Source organism: Eleutherodactylus coqui, chromosome 2, assembly GCF_035609145.1.
Source record: "Eleutherodactylus coqui strain aEleCoq1 chromosome 2, aEleCoq1.hap1, whole genome shotgun sequence".
Classification (NCBI taxonomy): domain Eukaryota; kingdom Metazoa; phylum Chordata; class Amphibia; order Anura; family Eleutherodactylidae; genus Eleutherodactylus; species Eleutherodactylus coqui.
In genome coordinates, this window is record NC_089838.1 from 151,734,651 (window position 1) to 151,757,166 (window position 22,516).

Genomic DNA, 22,516 nt, shown 5'->3' on the forward strand with positions numbered 1-22,516 from the left:
AAGACTGAATGTTCACTGCACATTAACTGCATAGTTACTTCCATAATAGGGGTTCTGTGACTTTAGACTTTAACGAGAACTGAAACTCTTGAAATTTGTCTGTTACACATTGAGTTCAGATCAGCTTGCAGCACATATACATAACGACCCATGTGGCTGTACCCAGTACCACAAAGATCAAATGTGGAAAGGATGTATATTACAAAGTTGGACCAGTAGTAGGGCAGGTAATTTGGTACAACTAGAGAGCCCCTGTCATTTACTGTATATAGAATTTTCAGTGCTAACTGTACATACAAGATGAAGATTTGCAAGCATGCCGTTGATTCACTTTATAATGAATATTACACATTTTGAGAAAACTAAACACATTAAAGGGGTACAGGACGACTTTTTCAAAAGCTCGTAAGGGCAGGGAATGGACTAAATTAAAAAACTGAGCAGTACTCACTTGTTAAAGGCTCTGCTGGTCAAGCATAGTTGCCACTCCCCACCAATCTGACCTCGGAAGCACGTGCAGCGATCATGTGCCATTCATCATTCAGAAAAGCTGCAGCCAATCACTGGTGTTAGTAGTCACATTCCGTTTAAGCAGATATGACCACTAAAAGCATTGATTGGGTACAGCGGTTGTGTGAATGTTGAGCAGCACATAACTGTTGCAAAAGCTTCCAGGATTACAGTGGCTGGGACCAGGATGGCAAAACTGGACTGGCAGGACATTTACCAGGCGAGTACTGCTTTGGTGGGTTTTTTTGTCCATTCCTTTAAACTTTGGGAAAATGCATGGACAATCCCTTTAAGAAAAAAATAATTAGTCTAAACCTGTGGGGGTCTTTCACATTACAAGGGTCTCAGATATGGACCATGCATTACATTTATTGTCTGGTATCCTAATTTACAGAGCAATGGGAGTCCTATATGTGGGGTAATCTTTCGTTTAAGTCAATCACACATACAGAAATTGCTGTGTAAAAGTACTTAGCCATTTCTGTATCTCTTATTCAGTATTAATAATGTTCATGATGCCCATGTTTGATCATTGACCATTTTGCACTGAGAAGAATTGGGCAAGGGGCTGCACAGTTGGCACCACGGAGACATATGTGGCCCCAGAGCTGCCAGTTGCCAATCTGGGGTAATTCTGTCATCAGGAAACCAAATTTGCAAAATGAAAGCGAACATAACAACATACTGTATGGCTAAAAGGTAGCATCTCACTTCCAAAAACACTCAATTCTGTTAACAGTTCTATTAGTACTACACGTGTATGAAGCTTTCAGGGGAAAGAAATAAAACAAATGACAAAAAAAATAATACAAAATCAGCATTTAGTAAAATGATTAGGGTAGTTAAAAGCCATGGAAACCTTTGTGCATGAAAAATCAATGCACATATCTAACTAAGGTCCTGCAGAAAAAAATGATGCACTTATCTGCTTTTTGCTTCGAATGGTCATTGTCATGCACTTAAAATGCCTTACATGTGCTTTGGCTCACATCCTGCACGGAGATCTTTCGCTATGTGCTGATTTCTTTCTGTCATTGCAGAAAGCCCCAGAGCGGTAGTTTCTCACAAATCCCTTGCTGTGTAATGTGCCCACTGTATCTTTCTCACCTAGTTTGTTCAAACACATCTTGAAGGGGGAAGGGGTTGGTTGTAGCACTGTGGTGCCTTGCAAGGGGCCTGCCTAATCTTTGCCTTAATGGCCAAGGGAATTTTATTGTCGGATTGCAAGAGCCATACTTCATTTACATAGCTGTATAAAGGCTTGTTCTTTTTGGGGGTTTTTTTTGGGGGGGGGATTGAGTTGTATATTTTAATGGCACCACTCAGGGGTACATGTTATGTGTTGTATAACTTTTCCTTTTTTTTTTTTTGAGGGGGAGGGGGAATGAAAACCCTCACCAAAATTCCCCCATTGCTTTCGGGTTTTTATTTTTACTGCGTTCATCATTCAGTAAAAATAACATGATAACTTTCTTATCTGGATCAGTATGATTACTGCAATACAAAGTTTATATATTTTTTATAATTTTTCAGCATGTTTGCACAATTACAAAACATTTTTAAAGACAAACAATTGAATCTGTATCGCCCCATTCTAAGACCCATAACATTTTTATTTTTCCAGTAGTGGAGCTATGTAAGGGCTTGTTTCTTGCAGGAAGCATTGCAGTTTTTATTCTTACCATTTTGAGGTGACTTTTGGATTGCTTTTTATTGCATTTTTGGGAGAGGTGAACAAAAGAAAAATAACAATTCTGGCATTACTTTTCGAAATTATTTTTACAGTGTTCACCATATTTTCATTGTCTGGGTCATTACGAACATGGCAATACCTATTATGTGTTGGTTTTCTGACATTTTTGGGAAGTATTTTATCCATTCAATTTAAAATTTTCTGTGGAAGAAAAAAAAATATTTTTTCCAGATGCCATGGGAATCCATTTGTACCTTGCAATTGCACTGGACAGTACCGATGGGTGATCAGAGTCCCATTTCTCATTGTCTGCATACATGCTGCAGTTACTATTGATTGTGGCACGTAAGCAGTTAAACTGTTAGGATCTAAGGTTCCTCCTCTCCTGTGAGTTAAGAGCAGGAGCCTGGCTATTAGTAGTCACCTTAAAAAGATGTATGTGCAGCTTGTAAGTCCATTAGTGAGGTCAGTAAAAAGATGTATTAGCTGTGACTAAAGGGTTAAATAAATAACCCTTCCAGCATGTAGGAGGAGGCACAAGACTTCATGGACCTTCCTTCAACTTTTTTTTTTATTGGGCACACTGAAAGATGCTGGATAAATAAGCAGACAGGGTGCATGGGACAGGTAATTATGCACACCTCTGTTTACCCATAAGCTTTTCAACAAGGGTGTGGGGTGTGGGGGGTTGAACGGCCTAAGCACATGAGGTTGTATTGGCAGTTAGTAAGCTCGATTTGCGAAAGTAGTAAGAATCCGATGCTCCTGGCCCCAAGGTGGAGTTACCTAGAGAAGAGGATCTCATGCTATAAGGAACGTTTGATGGTCAGGGAGCTGTGTTGAAGCCATCCCCTCTGTGATCACTGTTATTTTGGATTATTAATAGAAAAAAATTGAGCTTCATCTGGATAATCCGGCTCTTGTATGAGAACCCTCAAATTATATTGCATCAGAGTTCTGCTCCATCACTCTGCTCTGTGGAGAAGTTTGCAAAACCAAGGACAACATTTAAGCGTTCCGGATTTGCTTGCCACAAACCAGACTTGGATTTGAATCCGCAAAAGAAATTTCAGGATCACACTCCGATTTCTTCCAGGTATGTGCCGATAGATCTAAATGTAGATAAATAATTCAATAGGGCTAATCTGCTGCTTCTCCGTGAGGAGTTCATGCTTTCCAGTGAATGTGAATCGGTGATAAAAGAAGCCATTCACCTGTATTGACTGCAGAATGTAAACAGATCTTGCCAGGAATCCGTCACGGAATTCATACCTAAATCCTGAATATTGGAACATGGCCTAAATTACTCATCTCCCACAGGAATCAATTAAACAAAATCTGAGCTAGACACTACTTATTTTCCTAGAAGGTGTAGTGCCATGGCCTATGATATATGCTACTGTCAGCTCTGGTTCATCACTTTCCTCTACAGAGATGTTTGGAAAACTAAATTAGGCTTCTCCCATAGAAATCAAGGGGAAACTGCATTGTCAGAAAATGTGAGGTAGATGGTTGATCATTTCCAGAAGATGTAATACCGTGGATTATGATAAATACTGCTGCCAACTCTGTTTCATCACATTGATCCGTGAGTATGTTCGCAAAGCTAAGTTACACATCCCCGATAAGGATCAATGGGGAAAGACATCTTAAAAAATATGAGGTGGATAGTTGATCTTTCCCTAGAAGATACAGTACCCATCAGAGGCGTAACTTGAAGCTCCCGAGCCCCGATGCAAAATCTGTAACTGGGCCCCCAACTATAATGCTTTTTTCATAGTACTGGGCTCCCAGTATGGAGAAGAGAGGTCTTATGGGCCCCCTAAGGCTCCTGGGCCCGGGTGCAACTGCATCCCCTGCACCCCCTATAGTTACGCCCCTGGTACCCATAGTATGGAGCAACCTCTAGCATTGCTCCCTCTGTTTCCCTTTATTACATGTACCTATATGTGCCATATGATATATGCTGCTGCTGGCTCTGCTCCATCACTTTCCTATATATTGTGAGTCTGAGTTCTGTCTAGATGTGCCTAGCATATCTTGCTTTGCTATGTGCAGGTGGGAAAATCTAGGATTTTAAACCTAGGAAAATGTTGAGGCAGGATTAGTGGGAATTGGCAAATATAACTGAAAATTCATGTTGCCAATTACAAGTTCCTGGATGCACTGGCAGCCAGTTTGGTGGTCACTCAGAGCCTTGTCAGTATTATAATTCCTTTCTTGGTTTGCCACTAATGATAAAGTGAAAAAGATAGCATGGTAGGTCTTTTTTTTCTGATTATGGTGAAAAAAAATTAAAAAAATCTAATGATTTTGGCAGTTTGCTTTTTCAATGAACAGAACACTATTAGGCAGACTGGGCTCATTGAACAGGACACGTTTAACAGAAAGAGAGAAAATCCAATAACATAAAATATAAAATTATATCACGGGGTATGTCACTGTGGCGCATAATGACATTTTAATTATTCTCAAAAGAAATAGACTGTTAGGAAACAGTTTTCAATATTTCTCTGACCTGTAGTCCAGCAACCGCTCCATGAGTCTGGTCACAGTGGCGATTAAGGATACGCCACTTTCTCTCCATGTTTCCCGCTCAATCTTCTTTAATAAACTGTAAAAATAATAATTTGGTTACAGAAATGTCACCCATCATGTGCCTTATGCCTACCGATTCAAGTATAGTCCTATCATTAACTTCCTAAAGAAGACAATGCATATGAGCTGATACACATCTCATCAGGCAGGGATCTTGCGGAAATAATAGACTCTGGCAAGAAGCTCACAAAAACTTTCCTGTACGGTGTATATCAGCATAATTCTATGGCCGCTGGGATGCTTGTTTAATTTTAATCTGCAGAATTTGGTTGCCATAATGAGGTTACTCTTCAAAAATTGAGGAAAAATCTGCAGGTTCTATTTGAAGATTAAATGCTTATTAATACTTGCCCATTATCAATGCTTTATCTCTGGCGCAAGGCTCATGCTATTAAAGGGGTTGTAGTTTATGGAGCTCATAAGTGGTGACAGGTTCCCTTTAACTAAAATCAATGGGAGCTACAGAAGCCTAAGTGTGATGAGAGCACTCAAAGGTTCCTGTAACAATTATATCAATCAGAAGCATTCTCCATATTGCTGGGCACCCTCATCAACCAGACCCCAACCCATATGACTGAAAATACTGTATAATGCATGGTACAAAATAATGCATGGCAACCAGTCAGTGAAATAAGCCAAGATATCATGGATAGAATGACCCAGTAGATATGTTTAAAAATATAATATGAGCGTCTCCTTTTGGCTTAGACTTCAACACCAGGAAGCATGTGACGTAGTGAATACAATTGTAGTCAGTTCATGGGTGTAAATCTCTTACCTAGGATAAGGCCCAAACAAAGGAATTCTAATCCAGGAAGCATTGATAAAAATAATGTTCAGATTATCCACAAATATTAAGCCATGCGTTAGAGAAAAATAAAGTGAACTATAACCTTTAATTTTTCAAAATCTGAGCAAAAAAATAAACAATGATGACATAAAAAAAAGTTTAAAGAGTGAACATGTTTAATAGGTATAGTGAAATCCCCTCAAAGGGAATCCGGCAGCAGTTTTTCTGATGCAAAACTGGCAGCTCTATATAGGCTTTGAGGAGCAAGGCTAAGGGGCCTTTTACATGGGACCATTATTGGGAGCAGAAGTGCCCAACAGTCGTCCCAATGATAATTGCTAATGCGCCTTCACACAAGAGCAATCATCTCTCAATGGACGGAGTAGGAACAGGCGAAGATCACTCCAGCTGCCCGCCTGCATTCACAGCAGATAGGCAGTCAATCATAATGACAACTGCCTGTTTACAGGGGCCGATCATCGTTTGATTTTTATGCCTGCATGATCTGAATGACGAACGATAATTAAACGAATTATCGTTTTCCGGTCAGTCACTGCAAGCATTTAAGCATTTACACTGGACTATTATCATTTTGATTCTCGCGATCTAGCGAGAATCTGAACGATAATCATTCCATATAAAAGGGCCATGAAGCATACCTGTGTAACTGCTGTTCCTCTAACCATCACTAATAAAATCAACTTTTTATTCCCCATGTACTTGGAAGTGCCACGAGGGCGGGACTTCTCTCTGAAATGTCCTCCATTCTGTCCACTGAGCAGTTCCACAGATCTGACTGACAGATGTAGCAGTCTTCTGGTTGGCTGATAATTAGAACTTACCTTCATGGCACTTCCTGGAGCATTGCGCGGAGAATTTACAATTGATTTTTAATTGGCGATGGTAATAACATACACAAAGATACATTTTAGTCCCACTCCTCAAAGCCTACCTTGAATGGTCAGAAGTTTTGCATCAGCAACACTGCTGACAAGACTCCCTTTAATCTGGTATCCAGAAACCAAATCAGGAAGATCCTGTTCATTAAAAAGACAGCTGTCCCTTCTGGAAGGTTCTCTTTCATTCCATGTCAGCTTTATATACTTTTTATGACATCCAATAATCCTTAGTATCTGAAAATCTGACACTAATCAGGTCTTTTTTATGCCAGATTGAAGGCTGAATTTACTGTACTGTAAATTATAACAAATTACAACTTTGGCTACGGAGTGTATTTACAGATGGCTCCTTTCATTTGTTGACTGTATTCTATACAACATGCATGTATGCCAACCACTTATTTATTGGAGTGTTAACTGGCTATTCCCAAGATATAGTTTTAGCAACTATCCATAGGGATAGTCTGATTGGTGGGGGTCTCATTGCCGAGACTCCCAAAGATTCAGAGAACTGAGGTCCCGTGTCCGCCTTTTCTCGTCAGTGCAGGGTCACTTCTCCTACTGGCCACCACTCTGTTCATTTCAGTTGGCCTGACTGAAATAGCTGAGCGCTTGTATCTCTGGTAGTCCCACTGAAAATAAATGGAGGGGCACTGTACATGTGCAGCCATAGCTCCATTCAATCCCCTCCTCACTGCAATGAGTGCAACAAGCAGGATGGGGAAGTGGGACACCCGTTCTCGGGATCGGTGGGGGTCTCAGCGATCGGACTGTGAATAGGTGATAAAAGTGTATCTCAGAATAATACTTTTATCACATCTCAGATTGTTTTTTTTTACAGGTAATTATCACTCTTCGAATACAAGTAAGCTAACATTTGATAACACATCAAGTTATCAACATAATATAAGCAAGGTAGGCTTTGAGTACACACTGCCTATAAAGTGATGATACACAGTATCTACAGCTTCAATAGCATGAATAGTTACAGTGCATCCTCTACGGTCCCATCTATATCCCTGCAGTGTATATTTAACACATTGAGCAATGGGAATTGGTTCTAAATATGCACCACATAATGACATGGCACATTGCCTTCTAGCACAGTTAGCTGAACTTGATCAATATCTAATAAAATAAAAGGTTTGTGTGTCATGCTGTCATACTGAACACCAGATTTCTAGATTTTTTTGTACACAACAGCCTCCTATCAGTTGATGTTAATCACTTACGTTGTAACTAGAATAAAATTCCTCATGTACATATATAAACAATATGAACAGACACTATTGTATATGAATTTTGAAGCAGTAATGTAGGATTTCCAGTTATCACAAGGGTATTGTAAGAGTACTATAAGGGTATTGTAAGATATTTGAATTATCACAACACTTTCAACAAACTTTGCATAAAGCAATAATACAGGTGACTGTAAAACTGCTTCTTTCTCCACTTATCAGGTTCCTTTCTCTTCCCCCACCCATTCCTAAACTGTTCACTCATGCCAAAATACGTCTTCATAGACAAGACAGACTATCAGCTCACTATCAGGTTATTACATGCTGCTCATAGACATCTATGGAGAGAGAAGAAGAAAGAACGGAAGAGCAGCTGAGTGACAGAAGCGCAGAGAAATACTAGCTAATAAAAAGTGTTTTATTGTCTTACAGCTACTACAATCACATTTACACTGCTCAGTACTTCTCTAATATTCTCCATGGTGAAAAAAGGCCATAAATAATTTATATAATGGCTAGAAATGGGTCCCTGTATACACACAACAACATATTCTTAATAGTTGTCTGAAATGATGGGTATGCTTTAAAAACCTAACTATTTAGGTAAGGTAATTAACTCTCATTTTTATGTATAACAGTAATGAAAACAAAGGTTTGGAACCGTGTTAGCCAGTAGAGCAAAATGTGATTGTTCCCAGCAAGATAAACCACGTAATTGGTTTCTTCGTCAGAGTACCTGATGAAGAACCTGAGAGGTTCGCAAGCTCACTGTTACATCATGTATTTTTGTTAGCTATTAAAAGGTATCATATCTACAAGATTACCTGGTTTCTCTTGCTGGGAACAATCACATTATGTATAACAGTGTCACACTGCCAGACATGATTATGGCCTCTTTCACACGAGCGTGTTCAGGCAGATAAGTTACAAGTGCAAAAAAGTGTGACTATTAGAGCCAATGGGTCCCAATGAAAACGTTCAGATGAAAAAATGTTAAATGCGTTAAAAAAATAAATAAATAAAAAATTGAACCTAAAATAATAGAACATGCGTGACTGAAATTCCCTGCTGCGTGAAAAGATAGGACCTGACCTATGTTTGGTGCGTGATGTGCAGGAGTTTCCATAGGCTCCTATGGGAGCTGGAAAAAAGGGAGGGAGGAGGGAGTTCAGCTGGATCCAGCACTCAGAAAAGAAGACAGGTGTATGTAGTTGAGCCATTAGACGTCCTTAGGAGGATTTTTACTGACTGAGGGAATTCTGTACAGCAGTGCATTTTTTTCCTGCAACACGCCGCTCCCAATCATGTGAATGGGCAATTTCACTGCTAATTAAGCTCGGGACTTGATTACAGGAAATTATCCATGCACGCTATTTTTTCGCGGTTAGCTGAGATTTTTTTGGATGGGTAACTTCGACATGATTTTCACGCTCGTGTGCAGGAGGCCGTAAGCTGAGATAGGAAGAGTTCGTTTGAGGAGTCCCTTTCCAGATTTATTCCTTCCTGTGCCTTCCCATGAAGTGGTCACTGTCATATACGATTATATTTCTCTGTCAAAGAAAATAGTTGCAGAATAAAAAAAAAATCCATTTATGACTCATTACCCCTGCAGAGCCACTATTCTGCTAGACAGGAAAATCTCGAAAATCTCTGGTGAATACTTATTAGCTGCATGTCACAGGCAGGCACACAGACAGTTCTTTCGTGTGGTGTTAAGTTAAACAGCCGTTGGCTCTTCTCACACTAGCATCAAGACTTCTAATTCTTAAAGATCCATTTTGACGAATTGACACAGAAAACATAATTGATCCTAACGGGTTTGAATAATGAATGCAAGCCACTGAGTTTTCTGAAAACGGAATATCAATCCTCCCCCATCCTTTTAGTGGGTTTTATAAAAAAAAGGAAGAGTGTGTGTATCCATGACAAATCTTGATCCTGTACTCTGACAGGTAATTATATTAAAAAAATGAAAGATGGATTCTAATTAGTTCCTTTGAGGCCCAGTATATACTTTCCAATATATGAATCCCAAACTGCAGGTATTTTAACTCCCGCCCTCATTCAACTCAAGAATGTCCTATAGAAATCTATTACTAATCTATTTTTTATTCAAATAAACGCCATGCATTTTATGGTCCACTTTAGGGAATATCTTAAGACTCTTGGGAGGTAAGTCAGTGATCACACAAGGTCTTCTCTCAAGCAACTTGTAGCTTCCACTTCTGCTATTTTACGACACAAATATATTTTAAACACTTTAGAAAGTATTTAATATACTGGTCGTTGTTATTGAAGATGCAAATTTTGAATAAATTACTGACCCTACTTTTAACACTTGTTAGTATACATATACAATTATAAGAGATCTGAAGTGTCAGCCAGAACGGGGTCAATTTTTTGTTTTTATCTTCATCCCATTTTCATGACCATTACACTAATTTCCTATCTTTTCTTGCTAAGATTGCAATTCCTCTGGAGCGGGGAGTGCTGTACAAGCAAAGACGATGAGACAACCAGATCTGCCTCTATGTTTGTACACACAAACAAGAATCATCATTTAGTTGACACTGGCTATATATTTTTACCCAACTATAAATTAAATTCTTGGGTGGGGGGTAATAGGCTGAACTGGATGGACATATGTCTTTTAATAGTTCAAAATATACGCTTGATGTTACTAATTGATTTTCCATTCATCTTGCTGTGTTAAAAGTATTACAGAAAGATGTATAGGTGGAAATTAGACGATGCAACATTTTAACAAATCTACACATGGGCAATTATTCACTAATAGGAGATATCACCAACAGCTAAAGGTGCTGCATCTTCTATAAACATCCAATATATCAGAAGGTATTCAAAAGAATGGCAAGTGTCCGATATAATTATGTCCTACCCAGTAGCACTTCCAATCCCACCTCCAGAGAGAGGTAGGTGGTAATGATCCAGTGCTAGGTTGTGGACTTCCAGATAAGTATTTGTTTTTTTCTCCTTGATGGAGACCCATCAGAGACTTCTAAAGTGACTCAAAATTAATGTACATTGCTATTTCGAGGACACTCCTAGATATGCAAACCACAATAGTAACAGGGGATATGCAAGTTCAAGTGACAAAGTATCACAGGGAATTTCAGATGAGGTCCAACAGCACATTTCATAGAGCCTCTTTTCATTTAGCAAGTTAAAAGTGCAGGTGCTCATCCTCGCAAAACTGAAGAAGTCATAGTACAGTACAGAGGGGACTGCCTGGGCCAGAGGTCTTCTCACAACTGTCTAAAGGTACTTTTACATAAGTTGACCAATGGCCGAATAATCGCTTTAATGGGCAACTTCAAACGGGCAGTGTAAAAACAGTCACTGAAAGCTAGTCATTTCATTTCAGCTGACCGATTACAAATATTTATTAATCTCCAAAGGGCAATAGAACAAAGCCCAACATTTTGTAGTCATAATGAAACATTTGTCACAGTAATTGAACTTAAAGGGATTTTACAACCAAAGATATTTAACCCCTATTCACAGGATAAGAAATGAATGTTTTATAACTGGGAGTCTGACCTACAAGACCCCAAGCGTTCCCAAGAAGTGCCCCCAGGAATGGACAAATGGTGCATATGCTCAATTACAGCTTCATTAACTTCTATGAGACAGGTGGAGATCAATAGAGTTAGCAATCTCAGACTGTCCTACAAAGGTGAGTGGAGATGGTCATGCATGCACACCACCAATCCATTCATAGGGGCACTTGGAAGTGCAGTTCTTGCGACTGCTGGGTGTTTTAGTAGTTGGACCTTCTGCGATTGGACATATATCCCTTATTCTGTGGATAGGGAATAAACATCTTTGCTGGTAAAACCCCTTTAACCCATTGAGGACCAAGTGTCTTAAATATACAGCATTTGGACCTGGGCTTATTTCTGTGCCATAGTAAACATATGGCATGGGATTAAAGTTCCTGCAGTCTAGCAGAGGCAGGTCGGGATATGAGCTGTCAGAGACAGCTAAGGACCCACAGGAGAAGACAGAAGCAGTTTTTAACCAATTCTGCCTTCTCTTTTATAGGCTTTATAGCACTCAAGGAGCGCTATGTAGAGAATGCAAGAAGTGGCAGTTCCATTTTCTGCATGTGGTCTGGTGATCACGTAATCGCCAGTGACCCCCGGCATGTCAGGGTTGCACAGTCTTAGCACACCCTATTCCAGCTCTCACAGTGACTAATGTCATGGGGATGATTTGACCTGTAACTGGGGCTCCTGTGAATACCCAAGTTACAGTGGAAAACTAAATTGAAAAAAACATTGTGAATGTCCCCCAGAGGTCTTATATGACATTATGGGGAATATAGATATTCAAAAAGTTACAAAAATAGGTTTTAAAAATTACAGAATAAAATAAAAAAAATTATATATAAACACCCATCACCCACGCCAACATTACCTGTCACCAGATTTGTGTTGTAATGCAGGACTATACCAATAATTTATAAAATATCTGAAACAAAATAGTTAACCCATTCCTTTATTTTATTTTAACGTGACTATAATTTTAAAAACAAAATGATAAAAAAGTTAAAAATATATATATTATTTTTTTTAGTTTTTGTACACATTACCCCTAATGGAAAAACCATCAGTGAAAAAAGATATTAAAATATAGCTCAATGTATCACGTAAAAAAAATGCAGCAAAAATATTTTTGGCAGCCCAAGAAAATAAAAATAGGGCCATAAAACCATCACACGCCTACAATTGCTAAAAAGTATCTGGCTCTTTAGGACTGAATCACTCTGGTCTTTATTGGGTTAAGGTAAATTAGAAAGCTGCCAGTTTCAGATGACATTACCTCTTACAGACTAGTAAATGCCTGTAGCTTAAAGTAATTGCCCTTGATTCCCATATTTGCTATCCCTAGTTACATTTATGGGACAAAGTGAGCAACTAGTTTTGCCAACTTACTACAATGACAATGTCTCTCTACTGTACTGTCACAAGTGGCAGCTGCACTGAATTTGCCGCTGCCAAGTGCTGCCCAGGAAAGGACAAATATGTTTTTCTAAATAGAAGTCAAGGGATAAACTAGTTCAGTAATGACAACAGAATTGGGTTTATCCTGCTTTTATATGGTTACAATTCATCATATATACACAAAAAAATACGTAAATAACTAATAATCCTCTGCTACATTCTTGCATGGCTGTGAAGGCATTTCCTCTGCAGTGTACTGCAAACAATGCCTCCAGCAATACATGGATCCCCAAATCAGGAGGGCACAGGGATAAAAATAACAGATTTTATGGCTTTGAGGTAAAATATTGAAAGCATTTAATTAGCTCTAAATTATTCCTTAGTGCTTGGTACACTGTATAAGCTTTTATCCGTCTTACATTTCACCCAAAGCAGGTACAAGAAAGCAAACACAGACGCCTGTACAGGAATAGCAGGAGATATGTCCATATGCTTACACAAACATCCCTGTGACAACAAGAAAAACAATCTTGGTTTTGGATTATATTCTCCACATATAAATATACAAACGCAGCTCTGACAACACAGGATGACAGTGAGTAACAAATCAAGCTTCGCTGATGACAAACAGCATTTTTCTTGGCTATTTAAAACAACACATTTAATGAAGCATCTGTTGGCTACCTTATTTTTTTTATACCTTCCCTAGAAAACATTATAAACTCCAGCTCACCACCCACACAGTCATACAGTAGCTTCATCTTTCATTAATGAACTACTACTGTACTTAGCAGATGGGCTATATGTGAAAGTCCTAAATACTGTAGTCACAAATCCATAGATGTTATCCAGGCTTGTCAATGGAATAATGTATTGAATATTACTTACATACTGTTGAAGAGCTCCCGGTATGTTTCGTCACCTCTTCCTTCAGACATCAGGCTATCCAGTTTATCAATTAGCTTTGCTTCAACCTCAAAGACAAACATAAAAGGTGCTTTGTTTTACTGTGCCAGTATTCCTCCAGGGCTTAGTGCACGCTGTGTGCTCCGTTAATCAAAATTCAGCATCAGTTGTCATAGGTCATATTGTCACCCGTGTTAAGCTGTCACCATTCCATGAGAACATTCTCAGCACTAATTGTCATGGAGCAATGTGACTTTAGACTACAAGCTGAGTAGCATGAGCTGATGCTGATGCTAAGGCAGCTAGCTATATATGGATTCTAACAAAAAGGAGTGCAGCCAGCACTAGATTGCCTTTTCCTGCAGGGCTTCATCTCATGCAATGCACATTCCAGCACATTCATATTCTTCATATGGCCATATTTTGCTAATAACTAATGCCTTTGCTCTTTTTGAGTTAACTTAAGGTAACATATCAGCTTTTTTGGTGGTGGTCTTACAATGCTTAAACTTTAATATTGGGATTTGATATTGGAAAGGGAAACTATGACCATACAAAAATAAAATAGTACAAGCACGATGAATGTTTACCTGCAGGTGCATAAAATTGCTTGCAGGCAAGCAAAACTTAATACATGGAGAAAATTAAAGAAAAAAGTATTTTCTTCTGGTTCTTCAATATTAAGAACAGATAGTCTGGCCAAGCTGCATTGCAAAGTGCAAAGTCCAGGTATCAACTTCTTAGAGTGGATCCACAGACTTGATTAAGCATATTATTTACAGTTAATTTAAAGTATGATCCTTCTAGGAGGAAAGTGCACGAGTTCTGAACTTTACACGGCAGTTGGACTTAACCAATATTGCTGTGTATTTTAAAGAGATGCTATCACAGACTTCAGGTGGTTTCACATCTGCGTTGGAACTTCCAGTCGAAGATTCTGCTGCAAATCTGTCTCAAAATACTGGAAGAAACATCGCTGCATGGAGTACTTTTTTTTCTGTCTAAAAGCCAGGCAGCTGAGCGTAAACCAAACAGACCGCATTGTAGTTAATGGGTTCCATTTGGCGCTCTTCGGTTCCATCCTGAGATGGAGCTGTTCAGCCACAGGGATTCCACTTTCCTACTCCCCAAACGGAGCAGGAAAGTGGAACACTGGAGGCAGGCGTGAAACCATCCTTACTCCAAATACTATGGCTCTGTTCACACCTGCGTTGGAAGCTCCATTCAGAGCCTCTGGTACAAAGTCTTAGAGTAAATGAGATGCTGCAGCATGCTGTACTATTTTGTCCAAGAAAATATGTTGTGACATGATGGAAGCTTGACAGATCTCATTATTATCAAGGAGAACCATTGGGTGCCATTTGTTTTTATCATAGGACAGATCTGGCCCTTGCTGCCATACCATTTTCCTGCTCCCGTGATGGAACAGTAAAACTGAATGCCACAACACAAGTGTGAGTTAAATCTAATTTTTGCTTGATGCAAAATTTGGACAAATCTACAAAACAATATAACAATAACGTCAACCAAATTAGTGAATACAGTAAATATTATGCACCTGCACCCAAGATATTAACAACATGTATTTCAGGTTACAGCTTCTTAAACCTTTCACCCTAAGGCCGGCTGCACACGAGCGTGACGGGCTCCGCCGCGGAATATTCTGCGGCGAAGCCCGTCACAGCGCCCCCCAGACACCCCATACTTACCAGCGGATCCGGCGTTTTCGCTCCCGCATGACGCGTCCCCGCCCACCGCCGCCGCGTCACATGAAACGCCCACCGCATCACGTGACGCGGCGGCGGTAGGCGGGAAAGCGTTTTCACACTATCTTCCGCTGTGTTGCAGCGGGAGATAGCGTGAACGGACGGCTTCCATTGACTGCAATGGAAGCCGTCAGCGCGTACACCCGCGGCAAATAGAGCATGCCGCGGGTGAGGACGGGAGACTTCACGGTACGGAATTCCACGGTGGAATTCCGCACTGTGTGCCCTGAGCTATTAGGTTCAATAGAACCTAATAGCTGCGGGCAACGCAGCGGATTTTCGCCGCGAATTACGCGGCGGAAATCCATTCGTGGGAAGGAGGCCTAAAAAGGCCAAATGGTAATGTTTTATAATACAGTCTATTACTATTATTTAAAATCCAATCTATGCACATATTGAAAATTTAAAAATACACCCACTGACAAAAATACTAATGCACCAGGAAAGAGTTGTTGGAATTGAATTAAACTTTATATGTGTGAATGTAATGATGATATATTTAAGTGCTTACAATATCAGAGCAAAAGGATAAGTTTATTGGGGAAAATGTACAATTCAAAGGAGGCTCCATACTCTGTTGGCCCACCTCTAGCCTGGATACATGATGAGGGTCAGGCATGGAGGCATACCCGCCCAATATATATTGTTCTGTGGCACATTTGCCCACAGATGCTGCAACTGAGCCTCTAGATCTTGCACACTCATAGGTGTCCTAGCGTGTCTCATAAATGCTCAACCAGCAATAAATATGCCAACTGGGCAGGTCAAGGAAGTGCAGCAACCTGGTAGAGGCATTCCTGGGAAACGCTTGCTGTCTATGGGCGAACATTATCCTGCCTAAAAATACCTCTTGCAGGCCTTGCACTGAGAGGCAACAAATGTGGCCACAAGATTTCCTGCACATATATCGCTGAGCTGTTAGTGTCCCTCGGTCACTGTTAGGGGCGACCAACTGTCATGCATAATGGCTCCACAGATGATCCCAGGAGTAGTTGGGGCAGTGTGTCATTCCACAGCAAAGGTAGGATTGAAGTGCTACCCACAAGGCCTACATACTCTAACATTACTGTCATTAGCTCCCAAACTGAACCTGGAATCATTGCTAAAGATGATGAGGTTCCAGTCAATAGCAGGGGACTCATGCACAATATAACCATCTTGCTCATTTATATTTACCTGCTAGATTTTTGACAACCAGACTTGAGCTCCAGCTTGTCTTTGTACAGACAAGTATAGAGTTTTTATAATTTTGTATTTTCTTTTTTTCCCATTTGCTTTTATTTAGGTTTGGAAATTTACGATAAAGCTTAACAAACCGAAGATGAAGAATTTTGTGAGTTTGTTAAACAGCAGGTTTTCACATAGATTAATAACATAAGCACACAACAGGTGATTTTTCAAATAATTAGATCCTTTAGATTTGGTGTGAGCTTCTTAACTGTAAAGGTTAAAAGTGATGTAGAATGGTGGCCTGGCCAGGGCCTAACTGTGAAGAAAAAGTGAGGGACAGAAAGGTAAGAGGGAGGGGGAACCTTTACTCGTAGGGTCAGTGTCTGGGGGAGGTACAGGACCGTCTAATGGTATTCTGAAAGGTTTGCTATAAAGACATTAAAGGCCTATTATTTTGAGGAGGAAGAGCATAGTCTATCCATGGGGTCCAGATTCTGAGAAATATGATTATGTTAATTTTTCATTAATTTAATACCAGTTCATTTAACTTTTCATCTCATAGAACCCAGGGATACCTTTCGCCACAACTGGGCGATGGTTTATTTAGCTGCCAAGAAGAAAAAGGAGATTAATCTCAGCAAATCTGGAGAAATATTTGCAATGTGTTTATTAGAGATAGTAGAGTGGGATGAGGATACAAACATTAGCTTGGCGTCTGCAAACATGCAAATTTTATGATGGACTGATGCTACCTCAATTCGATTCCTTTAAGGCTTAAATTGTGCTAAATTTTCATTGCCAATGGTTCTATGGGTAGGATAAAAGGGGGAATAATGGGCTTGCCTGTTGTGTGCCTCAATTGGATAGAAATGGCTTTGAACAGAAACCTTTGTAACAAATAAAACCTTTGGGGGAAGCATATATTACCCGCAGCCATGTAAGAAATTCGGAAGGAACTTCGAAGTTCTCAAGTACGGAGAACAGATATGACCAGATAAGGGTGTTGAAGGCTTTATATATCCAGGGAGAGCAATATGGCGGGAATGTGTTATGCGGCGGATAGTGTAAGAGGTCTGATGATCTGGGACAAAACCCACTTGATCTTTTCTGATCATCAATGGTAGAACTGTGTTTAAATGTGAAGCTAAGATCTTAGTAAGAAGTTTTATATCTACATTGATGAGGGAGATGGGATGGTAGTTTTGTTTGTCTAGTGGATCCTTCTCTGGTTTTGGAATCATAGCAATAGCTACTAAAAGAGACGTTTGTCCTAATAGACGTTCCTCTCACATAACATTAAAATAATTAGTAAGGTGTTCACTTAGGATTGGGTAAAACATCTTACAATATGAGGCTGAAAAGCCATCAGGCCCTAGGCGTTTATTGTCCTTAAGTGTTTTAATAGCATTAGTCACTTTGTCAGGTGTGATTTTCAAAGCTAGGTGTTCTGTAAATGTTTCCGACAGTGTAGGAAGTGTAATGTCTTGAAAATATGAAGCTAATTGTTCTGGGGAGGGAGGGTGCGATTACGAGTAGAGTTTAACTAAGAAATGTCTAAACTCTGAAACTATAGTAAGTAGGTTTGCAGTATTCACGCCTAAAGGGACCATAGGAGGCTTTGAGCGAAGTCTGCAGGCCCAAGGCTTGGACGGTGTTTTGTTCAACTTGTAACAACGTTGGCGAGACCATCGGATTTTACATTTGAGAATATCTGTAAAGCATAAATCTAACTCAGTTCTAGCCTGAGAGAGCACACAGAGATTAGTATCTCATTGGTGTTTTTTCATGCATGCCTCAAAACTCAAGAACTTTTGTTCTAGTTCCACTTGTGCTATACTTTCACTTTGAGTGGCTAATTGGATAAGGAAGCCTCGAAGTACCTCTTAGGCTGGGTTCATACAGGGCGGATTCCCGTTGGAAATCTCGCGGTTTGGCCGCAGCAAAAACCGCAAGATTTCCGCCGGGAGAACTGCCGCGGTCTAAGCCGCGGCGGCTTTGAAGCGGCCCGGCCGCATGCTCTTCCGTTGCGGCCGGCGCTCCATAGAGGAAAGCGCGGCCGTAACATAAATAAACAAAAAAACGACTGTAAACAGACATGCTGCTTCTTTTGAAACCGCGGCTGAGGTGGCCGCAGCCGCGGTTTCAACCGGATTTACCGCAGCGGATTAGCCGTCCACATGGCTGGCTAATCCCGAGATTAGCGGCCATGGGCGGTTTTGCCGCGGGCGGATCTGCTGCGGCAGAACCGCGGCAAATCCGCCCTGTGTGAACCTAGCCTTAAAGTAATGGGAGAGGAGACAGAAAGACCATTTATTGTGAAATATTCATCTAATTGTGTTCTCAGAGAGGATAAAAGCTCAGGAATGGTTAAAAGGGAATCATTAAGGGACCAAGCAATATTAGTAGGTTTAAATATTAAAGAACTGCATGTGACTGACATAGGGCTATGGCCTGACCAGGGGACCAAGAGAATTTTCGCACGTTATCTGAGGTGAAAAAGAGGCAGGTACTATAAGATGATCGATTCTCGAATATAAAGACTGAGAGGGTCGAAAAATGTGTAAAAACATTAGTAACTGGATTTATTTCATGCCAAGAGTGAATTAGGAGTTATTGAAGAAGGAGTGATTTAAAATTGATTCAAAATGAGTGTTGGGTAGTGGGAGAGGGGTTGGTAGGGAGATTGTGCTCTCAACCCAAAATTGGTCAAGAATGCTATTAGTATTGCCACATAAGATAACCGTGCCAACCTTATTGGTCTCAACAAGTTCAAAGAGTTTAGATAAAAATTGAGACTGCGTTTGGGATATCTTGTATGGAGCCTGTAAGAAGTAGGTAATGGCTTTCAGGGTCTGCAATAGCTAATGTGTAAGTGAAGTGGACTGATTTGCTGAAACACATAGAGACCCCTTTGGTTTTAGTTGAAGCAGTTGCCGAAAAGAAAACAGAGAAGTGAGAGGAAAGATAGTGCGGGGAAGAATTAACAGAGAAATGGGTTTCCTGTAAACAGAGGCTTTTGAGCATTTATAGTGGGAATTAAAACCTTGTACATTATGGAATATTACTTTCAGCTCCGTAAGGAATCATAGAGGAAATTATATTGTTTTATCTTGAGACTACAATTCCAGGAGAAAATGAGAGAGGAGAGCAGTGACGTGGACTGCTAGCTTCCATATTTTGGCCAAAATGTCAACAAATACCTGCCATTTACAGCGTTAACATCTACTGCTAGTGTTTGTGTATTGACTGCTGTATGGTGTAATTATGGCTCTGTGTGTCTTCTTATCTTGTCCAGTTGTCCCTGACGGTGGCATGTGTATGTGTCCTAGTCTAGCTGTGTGGGTTCCTAGGGGCTGCAAGAGTCCAGATCCAAAGACCGCTGCGCCACCCTTTATTGGGGCGATGTTCCCGCTCAGGTAGGTCCTTGGTCATCTTCCTTTGTAGAAGTTAGGTGTTAATCGGTGGATATTTGCCTGGTGTTCTCTATCCATGGTAACGCTCCTGTTGGCCCGATACTCACTAGCCCACATTACCGTAACAGTACACTGGTGCATCTCAATGGCAAAACACGTTTATTTAAAATGAGGGGTCATTCAGAAATCGAAGATGTCTGGGCTCCACAACTAGACAGATCAGGTCCAGCGCCGTTCAGTTTAATTACAGATAGGATCTTTTCTATTGGAGCTAATAAGGTACTTGCCAGACATTAACAATATACAGTATTGGTATCAAAGTGATGAGATGCAGCTTGATATGCACAGCTTGTAAATATTAATTTCATTTGACTAAAATTGGAAAACTGCTGCAAACATGTCATGATCTCTATTAAGTGGTATTTGGACTGTATTTATTATTGTCACTTCTGTATTCCTTATGTTTTTGAGGTGATTTACTGGTATACTTTGTTGGGGTAAGGAGGGGTTGGGGTAAAGAGAGGGTGGGGCAGAAGGGAGGAATGGGATTATGGTGTTTATTTGCTAAATTATAAAATGCCAATAAACTGTTACTTGATTTTGTTTTCTAATTTGGGTGCATTATTTTTTGTCAATTAGTGTATTAAAATGCAATATGGTGTTAGATGCTTCAGAATTCAGACATTCCTTTAAAACTGTATAAATGGGCAGCATTATTTAGAGGTAAAGAGCCATTATTAACATATAAGTGCCATGACTTATAGGATACAAAATAGAGTATTTTAAATAGAAATTTAAAAAAAGATAAAATATATTTTTAAAAGATCTCCAAACCTGACCATATATTCTTTATCCTGCATTGTGTACCATAAGTAACATCTATCCTGTCATTCTAGGAATTGAAAGGATTCTTCAACCATCATAACTGGTTCATCCAAGTCCTAAATTAATTCTGACTTTATAATTCATGTGCCTTAAAAAATCCTACCCCATGCTCATACACTAAGGAGAGATGTTGTAAGACTATCATGTGTCTATACAAAAGATTGGCACTAGAGATGAGCGAGCACCCAAATGCTGGGGTCTGCATTATTCGAGTCGAGCTTTTTGTAAAATTCGAGAGCTCTACTCGAGTAACGAACCCCATTGACTGCAATGGGAGACTCGAGCATTTTTGTATGTGGGACGCCGGGTGCCGAGCTTTTTTTTTTTTTTCATAGGTCTCTCTCATGATGACCTGCCAGCCGCAGATTCCGAATAGGCCATCCCAGCAGTGATAAGTTTCCTGTGCATTTACACAGGAATGATCATTGCTAGCGAATGGAGGCGAAGCAGGCTGGGGATCATTCCGGCCCACCCACCTGCATTCACAGTAAACAGGCAGCTGTTCATAGATAAACAACTACCTGTTTACATGGATTTAATTCTTATGCATGCAGAAACTGAATGACAAATATATTCTTTGTTACTCAGTCATGCAAGCATTTAGACAGAGAGGTAATCGTTTAGATTCTTGCTGATCGTGGGAATTTGAACAATTTCTCGGCCCATGTAAAACATACTGACTGACTCTGCCAATCTGTGAAGGAGATTTCCAAAATGTAAATGTGGCCATATTCTAATAAATCAGAAATTAGTTCAGGAGCAGAGATTTAGATTGATTATCACAGCAGCTATTTTGGCAAATAAACAACATATTTATTTGTCATCTTTGCAGTATCTTCTCAGACAAAGTTGATCAATGATGATCTGTCATTTTGTTAGGTCTATCAATAACTGTTTTATATTAGTTTCTGAGAAGTTCATTCAAAATCAATATGGCTACATTTTTGGACATCACTTTTGCTAAAATAGCCACCATAACTACTGTAAATAGAAATACAACTTACTTCTGATTTCATAGTAAATGACCATTTTAACCATTTGGGTGGAAATTCTCATTGAAGTCTATCTATAATTCCATTTAAAACTGATGCCTACTGATGCATTTTTTGTGGGAGGCTATAACAGTCTCTCTAAAACAGTCTCCATAGTCCATAACTCTGTCCAGAAACAATACTAATGGCACCAATTCTTTTTTGAGCCTGTCTCTTCTACGGTTTGAAGTCCATAAATATAGGCTATTATATAGTCATAATACTACTGTCTGGGAGCGTAGCTATACGGGGTGCAGAGATAGCCATTGCATTAGTGCTTGACAGGGCAAAAAAATCAGAGACCAGTATTATGACGACACATGGAACATGGGGGCCCCGTTATACTTTGCACATTGAAGTTCTGAAGCTTCAAGCTATGGTGTACACCTTCATTAATTAAATCATTGCTCTAATGTTGTGCAATATGATTCTATCCATAGATTAAATCCAGGAAAGTATCTTCTTGCTCAGAAATGATTTAGAGAAAAGCTAAACATTCCTAAAATACTTTGTCTATCAGTTTCAGCATACAAGGTTTTTGACATTTACTCAGAAGTACACTAGTACATGGATTGCACATTCCTCCTTATCATCCACTATTCATGGAAAAGACGAGCATTAGAATATTCTTTTAGAACAAACCTAAAGAA

The 22,516-nt window shown here is 39.8% G+C and overlaps 1 protein-coding gene across 1 annotated transcript in view; it reads right to left on the bottom strand.

Moving 5' to 3' along the window:
- Positions 1–22,516, bottom strand: part of DOCK4 (dedicator of cytokinesis 4) — a 300,819-nt gene that overhangs the window by 68,723 nt on the left and 209,580 nt on the right. Inside the window, exons 32-33 of the mRNA XM_066591773.1 lie at positions 13,584–13,669; positions 4,722–4,817 (exon numbers count right to left, since the gene is read on the bottom strand). Of these exons, the coding sequence (XP_066447870.1) occupies positions 4,722–4,817; positions 13,584–13,669 (182 nt within the window). The remainder of the gene's footprint in view (positions 1–4,721; positions 4,818–13,583; positions 13,670–22,516) is intronic.